This window comes from Mixophyes fleayi, chromosome 10, assembly GCF_038048845.1.
Source record: "Mixophyes fleayi isolate aMixFle1 chromosome 10, aMixFle1.hap1, whole genome shotgun sequence".
In the NCBI taxonomy this organism is placed as follows: Eukaryota; Metazoa; Chordata; class Amphibia; order Anura; family Limnodynastidae; genus Mixophyes; species Mixophyes fleayi.
In genome coordinates, this window is record NC_134411.1 from 55752196 (window position 1) to 55764256 (window position 12061).

At 40.8% G+C, this 12061-nt stretch overlaps 1 protein-coding gene across 1 annotated transcript; it reads left to right on the forward strand.

Annotated features, from left to right (window-relative positions):
- The first annotated feature begins 980 nt into the window (after positions 1-980).
- Positions 981-11350, forward strand: LOC142103372 (chymotrypsin B-like). The gene is made up of 5 exons (XM_075187435.1): positions 981-1007; positions 4014-4055; positions 4909-5089; positions 6484-6617; positions 11126-11350. Exons 1-5 carry the CDS (start codon positions 981-983, stop codon positions 11285-11287), a joined length of 546 nt encoding a protein of 181 aa, XP_075043536.1. The 3' UTR covers positions 11288-11350.
- Positions 11351-12061: the final 711 nt, after the last annotated feature.

Genomic DNA, 12061 nt, shown 5'->3' on the forward strand with positions numbered 1-12061 from the left:
CTAGGACTCATATCTCCAGCGAAGGCCAAACTTAATGCTTCAGCATAGCAAGTCATTTTGGACAATGCTATGCTTCCAACTTTGTGGCAAAAGTTCGGGGAATTCCAACATGACTGTTTCCCAGTGCACAAAACAAAGACTACAAAGACGTGGCTTGATGAGTTCAGAATGGATGAACTTGTCTGGTCTGCACAGAGCCCTGACCTCAACCCCATCGAAACACTGAATACTTTTGTTTTTATATATATATATATATATATATATATATATATATATATATATATATATATATATATAAAAATATTTCACACAATTGTTATTAAGAATGTAATGGTGGGCACATAAAACTATTTGGGCCTAATAATAAGTAGTTTGTCTAACTTAAAGTAAGAGGTAAGAGTATTGGACAACGGATTATTCCATACAGATAGCTTATACAATTAAGATGATAGTTTATCAAGGCCCATTAATATATGTATGCACATATATTCTAAATATATGTTCATATATATAATATATCATAGAAATTGAACTTTAATTGACCAACCAATATGTCACGGGCACTAGGAGGCTCAACCCAAGTCCTGCCAATAGTTGTTTACTCACCAGAGGTGTGGAGTCAAACTCAGCGGCTCTCCAGGAACCCCTGCAAGAGGGTATTGGTTTAGGGGCTTCCGCTACACAGGTCGCGGTCCTTGGGAGAGTATAGCAGAATCAACGGACATTCAGCTATACTGGGAGATGGTCTGCGGGCAGCAGGTAAGGTACCAGGAGGTGCTGAGATGATCTGCGGACTGCAGGTAAGGTAACAGGTCATGCTGAGATGATCTGCGGACTGCAGGTTATTACCACTGGAATGGTGGAGATGTTCTGCGAACAGCAGGTAAGGTAACAGGATATGCTGAGATGATCTGCGGACTGCAGGTAAGGTAACAGGAGGTGCTGAGATGATCTGCGGACTGCAGGTTATTACCACTAGAATGGTGGAGATGTTCTGCGGACAACAGGTAAGGCAACAGGAGACGCTGAGGAGAACTGTGGACTGCAGGTAAGGTAACCAGGAGGGGAGTGAAGCACAGCTACCTTAGCAGAGTGAGGACCAAGAACAGGCACTGGGAGTAGGTAGAGGGTGCCTTAAATAGGGAGAGGCAGTCTGCGGGCCAATGAGGAGAGAGGGAAATCTTTAAACCTCATTCCTAAGATGTCAGCCGGCCGCGGCGCTGCACGGACGCGGGCAGAGGGGTGAGTGAACCGGGTCTTGGTTTAGAAGAACCAGAGACCCGGCGAGGGGCACAATAGATATAATAAAAAATTATGAATATAGGGCCTGATTCATTAGCGATCTTATCTTGTGCAGAAGTTGCGAATAATATTGGGGAGATAAGAAAGTAGCGATTCAACAACGAACGGAAGTCCATATACGAGCGAAGATGAATCCCTACTTAAGTAGGTTCCACAATGGATAAAAATACGCAACATGGAGATAAGAACAACCATAGAACTTAATAAGTTGTTAACTCAGATTACTAACAGTTTTTTATTTAAATATAAATCCGTATTACGGAACGGGGAAAAGTGGGAGGTGAAGGGTTTGTTTACAAATGTTACTACACAATCTGGAGTGTATTGTGTAGAATTGTTGTTACCTAATTATTCGCAATAGCATTTGTATAATTATTCATTATCATTGGAAAAATGAATATAAAGTGTTGTTGTTAATATTAATTGCAAACACACACACAGGTCAGGGAAGGGCTAGAGTGCTTTCATCAAAGCATAGGGAAGTGGGGTGGAAAAGTCCACCACATCTTCCTAGGAAATGTGTATAAAGACCACCTCATTCATTGCCCTCATAAGAAGGGGAGTATGCTAAAGTTTGGGGATACCTGCTACCCTCCTCACAAACTTCATTATTACTAAAAATATATGGGAGTTAAGATCAGCATGTTACCTTAGTGGTTAGCACTTCTGTCTCCCAACGCTTGTGTCATGAGTTCGAATACCAAACATGGCCATAGCATCTGTGTGCAGCTTGTGGGCCTGAATCGACACACTCTACCACAATTATAAATCTGTCCTCATATTTTAGATGTACCTCCACCTCAAATGCAATTTTGTTAGGCTTAGGAACATTTTTTATGTATGACAATGTTTTCTTGGAAAAATGATTCTGGCCCACAGGACACATTCATTCACAGTATCTGCATACTGCACATCTATTACTATGAATGCCTAACACTTGGAGGGGGTAGGCGGGGTTGATTTGAAGGGGACAGGCTCCTTTGAGATTAAATGCAACTATTGTCTGCCAAACCTTTTCCTCATATACCATTTTTATGTTATATATGTCAACTTCCCTAAAAATCTATGCAGCCAACACTTGAGCACCATGGTGGCTTAGTGGCTAGCACTGAGGTCATGAGTTCAATTCCCAACCATGGCCTTATTTGTGTGTACTTTGTGGGCCTGAATAAGGAAAATAAAGTTACGAGAAAAGGAACTTTGAACCTTGCCCAAACCATGTTTGGACTCATGTAATATAAAACTTAATGTATTTGTTTAATGTGCAATCATTATTTGCAAAAGTCAAAAGAAGACATGTTTTATATGTACATTAAAACAAACAAACTCACATTGTTTTAATTTTTTAATAAAAAAAATGAAATAACAAAGACAAGTTAAAAAGCAAATAACAAAACAAACCCAAATTAAAAATTAAAAAGAACTATAAAATTTATTTAAGGCTAAAATTGTTTTCTTTTGCAATTTTTGGTATTTTTTAATTCTTTTATTATATTTAGAATTTTTTTCCATGAGGGAGCCCACTGATGGAGGGTTCCCCTTCCCAGTTCTGGTGTCTTCTGTGGCTGTGAAAAACAAGGGGGAAAAAAACACAATTAGCATGCTTACGTTATTTATCATACATTAATTACTTCTTGGGGTGTTGTTTGAAGGAATCAGCAGAGGTGTAAAGTGTGACGTAACTTTACACTGTCTGCAAAGGCTGAAGGGATGCTAAACACATTAGCAGCCACAGGACTAATACCCCCCCCCCCCCCCCCCCGGTGGCCAGGGGGCAGGGTTGATTTGATTTAACCCAAACAATTATTAGGGCCATCATGGTCGAAACCTGTGGAATGTATAACTAGGTATCAGGTACATGGCATGTGGTAAGTCAGAGATTTTAGCCAACTACAATGCGCCTCAAAAGGAATAAAAATAAAAATAATGAATAAAAATATGAAAAGGGTTTAATGTCAATACTTACATTCTACCATTGCCTCAATCTCCTGTCTGTCCTTGGCCACCTCCTCCACCGCCTGTGTGGCAGTCGCAGGAGCCTCCACCACCTCCTCCACCGTCGCCACCTCCTCCACAACCTCCGCCTCAACCTCCCTTTGGCATTCATGATTCTGTTGGAATAAAAATTACACAAGCTTATTGTTAAAAGTTCTACCTGCTTCAAAATTATATACATGTAGGCAGATAATTGTGAGACATGCATTTTTCAGCAGATATAAAGATAATCTTTAACAAAAGGATAAAAAAAATGACATACACACATCACTTTCAAGTGGCCTGTAACAATGTTTGGGTTTGCCTTAGGAATGTGGAAATTTCATTAACTGTCTAAATAAGTACTAAATTATTATTTATTTTCATGATAAATAATAAGAACATCTAATTAGTGACAGATTAGGGAGACGTATTATAGGAGGTATTTGGGTAAGGCCTTGTAATATGTGAAAATCAGTTTAGGCCAACTGTAAGCGTTGTCCCCAATATGTCTGGACGTTCATGTCAGCACGTTGCCTTAGTGGTTAGCACTTCTGCCTCATAGCACTGGGGTCATGAGTTTGAATCCAAAACATGCCTTATTGGTCTGGAGTTGGGATTCAGTCAGTAAGGAAAGTAAATGTAATTAAAAATAATTATGTCACATGGGACAAAGCATATTGCATTGGAGGGGCAGTTACAATTCTAATCTGGAGACATATATAGAATTGGGGTAGGGCATCTCCTTGGAAAACTTTGAAACTATTCGTAAAAGTAAAGTAAAGTAAGTATGTGTATTACTCTGCACTGTGATTCTCACAGCACATGTGGGCGAACTCACGTCACTCACGGATCTTTTCCATTATTGTGTTTAAAATGTTGGCTTGTCATTCATTCCTCGGGTCCTATCAACGGGGATGGGCCTGACAGATCTATGAGAAATGTACTTCGCTATTCGCAATTACAGGCACTTGATAAAAAGAACCTGTAATTGCAGGCACATGATTACACCTGATTACAAGTACAAGATTTATAATTGTGGTAGTTCTTGTCCTAGCTGAGCTTTAAATGTTAGTGTATAAATAAAGTGTAAAATTTTTGTGCCATTACCCGAAAAAGCAGACAGTAATTTATTTATTTTTTAAATTTAAGACACTTATTTTAAACCCTTTATTTTGTGATATGGTTTGAAGTCCACATTTATTGTGCCTTAATTTGCTTCAGGAATCTGCTCCTCCTATCCTCATCATAAACATAATGAGGAATTAAATTTTATGCAACACAGAGGGTATAGTGGTGTTATTGACAGTGAGGGAGATTGGAGGCCAGTTGATGACTCTGGCATGCATAGGTTTGTTAGTGCCTGGAAACCCCCCTCCAAGCCTGGGGCACTGTATAATTGAGGTGGCTGGACCCCATTTCCGCTTCACACAGCTCTGCTTGAAAAGGGAGAGCTGCGTGCACCTAACAGTAGTGCACGCAGCATTGCCCATGTATATTATGGGGATAGAAAGAGTTGGAGAGTAGTCAAGCACTGTCTAAAAGTATAGCCAAATATATAATAAGATTTCTATTCAATATTTTTTATTTACATACTATAATTAACACTCGCTTGTTTTTTATCCAATAAAGGTATTTACTCACCCCAACTGGAACTCCAACACCATCAATAATGATATTTCTCTGGTTAAACTTGCTAGTCCTGCTGTTTTTGGTAGCACTGTATCTCCAGTGTGCCTTTCTAACCCCGGTGAGGCATATGATGATGGTCGTATCTGTGTTACTAGTGGATGGGGAAAGACCAGATACAATGGTGAGAACCAGTGATGTATTTTTTGATATACATTCTCCAATTAGTGGCTCAATGTTCCTTATATAGGCAATGAATATTGATAAAAGACATCTGCCATTAAAAGGCAAAAGAAATAAAAACAAACGCTGGCACTTACTTTATTTGCTTCGATCAATCATTTCAAATTTCATAGTTGCAGCTACAGATAACTTTCTTTGTAAGAAATGCTTCCAGTCCATCTTACCTCCAATTAGGAATCCTGCTGCCTTTCCTTGAGAGAATGACTAATTTTACAGTGTCTACCCCATTCCAAGTCGTGAAAAACATCTTCTTTCCAGTTGCAGTGACTGTTCTCTTGCCAGTAACATTCACTTGGATATGAAAAGTGTGTTACATTAATCTCTGTATTGACCCTATATATTGTAAATTTATACATATTAATTAAGCCACCTGTAAAACACTCTACTAATTTAACAAATCAGATTAGCCTACCTTTGGAATTTTATTCCATCATTTATTAATAAAGTAGCCCATTTCTGACATCTCAAAGTAACTGCTGATGTCAATCAAGTGATTTTTCCACTGATTTGTTTTTCTCCAGGAAAACACAGCATATTTTAAATGGTATTTTGTGAAAATTAAGTGGATTTGCCTAAATGATGTCCCACATGTGGATTTTATGCTTTTTTTAATAGCATGGCATACAGTATTCATGTCCAACTGTAATACCACCGAAACAATAAAAACTTCATAGAAGTCTATGCTATTTCTCCTGCACCCGTCAGGCAAGCAATTAAATTGCTGATCAATACCTGCGAAGATGTTATGTACATGTTTTCAGGCAGTATTTTGCTTGTATCATATTTTTCTCTGGCTGTTTGTCCTGTGGGTTAAAACCACTAGTTCAACTGTTCTTTTTATAGAGGGGCCAAAAACTACGCCCAATACTCAGGATGCATTCTACTAAATGGTTTATACAATGGTAGAATTAGGTGTGCTCCATATGCAGCTCTTCCTCTTTTTATGCATCACAAGGCTGAACTGTCCTTGCCCTAGTTCCCAGATACCCATTGCTGCTCCTCAGCATAATGTGCTAAATCCTAATCAATCTCAGATTTTCCCAGTTGTGTCCAGTTTAATGTATAAGTAGAATAAATGCTACCGTGTGTTAGATGGATTTATTTGCATTTATCAATATTGAACATTATCTGTTTTTTCCTGCCCAACTTTAATTTATGTATATGTTTTTCAGTAGAATTAATGTAATATTCTGTGTTAAAAGATTTAAATAGTTACTTGACAATTGAATTAATAAATTATTCATTTGATTTGAGTCTTTCCCAAATTATAATATATTGATAAATGACGGCAACTCATAATGTAGCTGAAAGTGTTTTCTATCTTTCTGTACATAGCATTGTCTACACCCAGCAAACTGCAGCAGACTGCTCTGCCTGTGATTTCCAATGCTCAGTGTAGGAATTATTGGGGTAGCAACATCAGTGATGTCATGGTCTGTGCTGGAGCTGCTGGATCCTCTTCTTGCATGGTTTGTATCTACTTACTTAAAAAGAGACTGTTCTGTATTGCTATTTTAGCTTCTACAGTGTACAGAAATGGAATGGGAAAATTTGTTAACAGAGCTAGGAGGATGATCAGTTATAATGTGAAGTGAGACTCTAAATTTGCAAGTAGGTACTCTCCATGCTTGGCCTTTGCCCATTCACTCACCTGGCTGACAGGGTGAATTGCCCATCCATTTTCCATTATACAGTAGTGTGGAGGGGAGTATGAATCCTGCACTAATAGTGTGAATGGAGCACATCCATTAGATGTGTCCTGCCACGTTGAAATCACCGCCAATCTTCTGATCCATAAAGTAGTGGCAGGAGGGGGCATTGGTGTTAAAGGGAATAGTTAAGATTTGGGGTTACTGGTACTTTAATATCAATAAGTTCAAGGAGAATTTATACTAGATGGTACTTACAGTTCCTGCTGATAAGCCTCTGTTGATGATGATAAATCACAATATTTGTAGCATGCATGAGTACAAGCTTTCTTTCAGGTTAAAAGAAGATTTTGTCTAAAATAAAAGAGGCTTCATGTAAAAATAATCTGAAGTGTTTACTGTTAATGCACAATTTCCAATATAAGCCCTTCCTTCCAATGGGCTGGGTTATTTCATTAATGAAAAGGATATTTTTTTAACATTAATGAATTAATTCAGTACAGGTTATTGCATAAATTGTAATAGGAATGTAATTGTTACTTTTGGTAACAGGTCTGCGAAACCAAAACACTATTATATTACCAACTGACATAATAAGTTATAATACAGAATGCAAGGATACTCTACTTCAGGCTGATAAGTTTATCAAAAGGTCTTTGTTTGGGAAATTACTTTTATGCATCTGAACAGGAAACAGGTAATTTCTGAACCTGTTTCAAATGTATATGCTACTATTTAAAGATTTATATATACATATATATACTGCATATATACAGGTAACACTATTTTAAGCACCTTTACTTTGTATTGATATTTAAATAAGAAGTACTATATAACATAGGGAACATTGACTCCATATGACTTATAATGTTAACATTTCTTAACTTGCAATTCAAGATCCCTTAAGTTATCCACACATATGACAAAATTGTCGGCACATAGCATTAAAATGGGTACAATGCTCAAAATAAATTTGATCACTATAGATTGGATTATTTTTTTATTGCATTGGAAAGTGCAGATTGAAGATGACTGCTATCGGTCTATGTGTGTGTGGTCATCTTCTGATTCCACTAACAGGACCCCATTTGGACCAGAAACATGAAAAGTGGGACTGGCCTGTGTGCTGCCAGCAGGGCCGGTGCAAGGTTGCCCAGCACCCTAGGCAAAGCTGAAGCTTGCCGCCCCCCCCCCCCCCCCCCCCCCAAAAAAAAAAAAATCTATTTTCCCAGCCCCTAACACACTAAAAATAATAACTCTTACCTCCTCTTGGCTGGCTAGGATGCAGTCCAGATGTCTGACGCAGCACTGATGTCTGATGCAGAATGCTGTCCAGGCTTCACTGCTGCCCAGGAGCAACACCAGGATATCTAGAGGGGAGGCTCCAAATGCTAGACTTCAGAACAAAACAAAGGAAAGAAAAGAAAACATGACATCACTCACCTGTTACACACTGACATGTACCACCCTGCCCACCAACTTCACTCACACATGCCCATCTGCCCACTAGCTGTTCTCACATATGTCACCCCTTGCCCATCAGCTTGTGTCACATATGCCAGCCGCATAACACCAGATTTACTCACATGCCCCCCTGCCCACTACTTTGCTCTCCTCTGTTGCTGTCTATTAATGTATTCTGTAGATGATATATTAAATATACTAACACATGCAAATAAATAGAGAAAGGTAATCTAAATGACAGATAATCTAGACCGTTCTATTTTATTTGCATTTGTTAATGTATTCTGCAGATGTAAAATTAATTATACTAATAGAGGGCAACAGAGGAGAGCCAAATAGAGGGCAAATACTAAAACACATAAATGGTTCCTTAACTATCCTAGAGTAGCCCCAGCAAGGTGAATTAAAGCTGTGCTTCATTATGCATAGCTGCATTTTGTCATGACACTATTTTAGTACAAGACCCCAGAGTCTCTAACTCAAGGACATTTCTAATTGTTATCCCCCAATTCCCTATTTTCTCCAGCCTCCTCCCCCTCCCCAATATTCTGTAGCATCCATTCTCCCCCACACACATTTACTGTATCATCCATTCTCCCCCTTTCTGTAGCATTCATTCCCCCCTTTCTGTATCCTCCATTCTCTCCCCTTTCTATATACTCCATTCCCCCCCCCCTTTCTGTAGCCTCCATTCTCCCCCCCTTTTTGTAGCCTCCATTCTTCCCCCCTTTTTGTAGCCTCCATTATCCCCCTCTTTTTGTAGCCTCCATTCTTCCCCCCTTTTTGTAGCCTCTGTTCTCTCCTCTCGCCCCCTTTCTGTAGCCTCTGTTCTCTCTCCCCCTTTGTATAGCCTCCATTCCCCCCCTTTGTATAGCCTCCATTTCCCCCCCCCTTGTATAGCCTCCATTCCCCCCCTTGTATAGCCTCCATTCCCCCCCTTTGTATAGCCTCCATTCCCCCCCTTTGTATAGCCTCCATTTCCCCCCCCCTTGTATAGCCTCCATTCCCCCCCTTGTATAGCCTCCATTCCCCCCTTGTATAGCCTCCATTCTCCCTCCTTGTATAGCCTCCATTCTCCCTCCTTGTATAGCCTCCATTCTCCCTCCTTGTATAGCCTCCATTCTCCATCCTTGCTGTAGCCTCCATCCCCCCTCCTTGTATAGCCACCATTCTCCCTCCTTGCTGTAGCCTCCATCCCCCCTCCTTGTATAGCCACCATTCTGCCTCCTTGCTGTAGCCTCCATCCCCCCCTCCTTGTATAGCCTCCATCCCCCCCTCCTTGTATAGCCTCCATTCTCCCTTCTTGCTGTAGCCTCCATCCCCCCCTCCTTGTATAGCCTTCATCCCCCCCTCCTTGTATAGCCTCCATTCTCCTTTCTTGCTGTAGCCTCCATCCCCCACTCCTTGTATAGCCACCATTCTGCCTCCTTGCTGTAGCCTCCATCCCCCCTCCTTCTATAGCCACCATTCTGCCTCCTTGCTGTAGCCTCCATCCCCCCCCTCCTTGTATAGCCTCCATCCCCCCCTCCTTGTATAGCCTCCATTCTCCCTCCTTGCTGTAGCCTCCATCCCCCACTCCTTGTATAGCCACCATTCTGCCTCCTTACTGTAGCCTCCATCCCCCCCCCTTTATGTAGCCTCCGTTCTCTCCCCCATATGTATAGCATCCGTCCCCCGTCCTCTCCTGTTTTCTGTAGCCTCCTCTTTCCTGTACTCACCTTAGTTTCTTCATTTTCTTTCCTTTCTCTTCTTGCTTGCTTCTTTCTCTGTCTTCTGCTCCTCTACACTCTACACTCGCAGCGGCAGTGGCGTGACGTCACTACCCGGCGCCAGAAGCCGGGAACTAGGCGCCAGGTAAATTTCAAAATGCGGTGCTGCTACAGTGCAGCACCGCATTATTGCGGGCGGGTGTTCGGGCGGGCGTTCGGGCGGGCGTTCGGGCGGGCAGGCGATCTGTCCTCGGCCCGCATTATTTATGTATAAAGAAGTCCTTAGTGCCGCCCTCCAGAGGCCGGCGCCCTAGGCAGCTGCCTAAGGCTGCCTAATGGGAGCGCCGGCCCTGGCTGCCAGCTTTATATTTTGGATGTATTATGTTGGACGGTGTTACTAAGTAGTTCTGCATATTCCTTTGCTAGGAATAGGGGAGCATTTTTTTCGAAATGTAGCTAATTTATGCCTGCATCCTTGACATTTGTCACAAGCCAATAAAGGGGAAAGTCACATACAAAACAATGTCTGTAGTCAAATTAAGGCAATTTTTCTTGAGCGATAAGGGTTCTAAAGCAAAGCAATAGAAATAATAAATGTGTGCTTCTCTGCAGAACTGAAAGCTGCATTTAGACTTGCCAAATGGCTGGTGTTTTCTAAGCTTGGCTAGCAAAAATGGGCTGGGTGACAGTAAAGCAAATAGAGCAGAAAAATTATTAGAACAGGAAGACAATTTTTTTCAGACAAGATTGCAACTTGACAGATGAGATGTTAAAGGGACAATACTCTAAACATTGTTGCGGAATGAATTCCGCAGTTAAGTTAAAAGCAGGGGCAAGCCCAGTCCAACTACTTCCAACATTAGCAACTGGAAGGGCAGTAATCCCATCCCATATACAAGCTACCATAGCCATTATTATAAGCCACTTTAGACTTCTGCATCAAGAATGTTTGCATTTTCAATGAATTCTGAACATATTACCCCCCACCCCCCCAAAATAAAAAAATCTGTTGCACGTGACAACTTCCTAGGTTTGCCTAATTATTGCTTCACTGTTTACATGACTTGATAGGTAAATCAACAGTACTCCTATGTCTCAAAGATTCTTTATTTAAAAAAAACAACTCAGTAATCCAAACTCTCTGTTTCAATGTAGGGTGATTCCGGTGGACCCCTTGTTTGCCAGAAAGATGGTGCTTGGACATTGGTCGGTATTGTGTCTTGGGGAAGCAGCTCCTGTTCAACGTCTACCCCAGCTGTCTATGCCCGTGTCACCGAGCTCCGCGGCTGGTTGGACCAGACTGTTGCTGCCAACTAAGCATGTAAAGAGCATATAGTAAACTTTGAAAATATGTGAGCAATAAAAATACTTGCCATCCTATTTACCATCTGTTCACTCATTTCCTATGAACCATACTATGCATATACTGGGAATTAGAATTATTGTAAGAAATCATTTGGATGTCATTGTTAGTAACTTTTTTTTTATTTAGACTAACAGTTCATGGTTGGAAGCCATTTCAGACATCAAGCAACACTAAAATACAATTTTTTGTAATAAGCTAAACTGTGTGAAGCTACATGACAATTTGTGTCATTGGTCTATCTAGCTTTCAACTGTGGTAACCAACTATCCTGCTAAGTGTAATGCAGTTATTTAATTCCTGGCAGAGTCACAGAGGGACTTTCAGTTTTATACTCAGAAACACACATATAAACTGAGTTAATAATCAGAGAAGGAACTTGGGAAAATGAAATGGTACAGAACCTCCTTCAGGTGTAACAAAATGGTGTGGGGTCTGAGTCACATTAAATGTTAGAGAACATTAAATAAAATTATTGGTACGCATGGTGACACCTAACCCAGGCTGCATGCATTAGATTTTTCAAATGCTGTGCATACCGCTGAAGTTGAGTGGGGGCTGAACAGTAGCACCTCAAAGTTACAGCAAAAGGGGGGCCAAAGAGGTGGATGCACTAGGGCCCACGATTTCTCTCAGCAGCCCTGCCCTCCTCCATCAATTAATTGAGCCCCATAAGTACCAAGGAAGCAAAGGACAAGATGATGGCCCAGGCACAATTTTGTCCTGGA

What these genes read in the sequence shown, in the direction of transcription:
- LOC142103372 (XM_075187435.1), top strand. Translation starts at nt 981, where the DNA reads ATGGTGGAGATGTTCTGCGGACAACAG. An exon ending in AAACTATTCGTAAAAGTAAA is followed by an intron (nt 4,056 to 4,908) that starts GTAAAGTAAGTA and finishes TATCCAATAAAG; the next exon opens with GTATTTACTCACCCCAACTG. An exon ending in CTGGATCCTCTTCTTGCATG is followed by an intron (nt 6,618 to 11,125) that starts GTTTGTATCTAC and finishes GTTTCAATGTAG; the next exon opens with GGTGATTCCGGTGGACCCCT.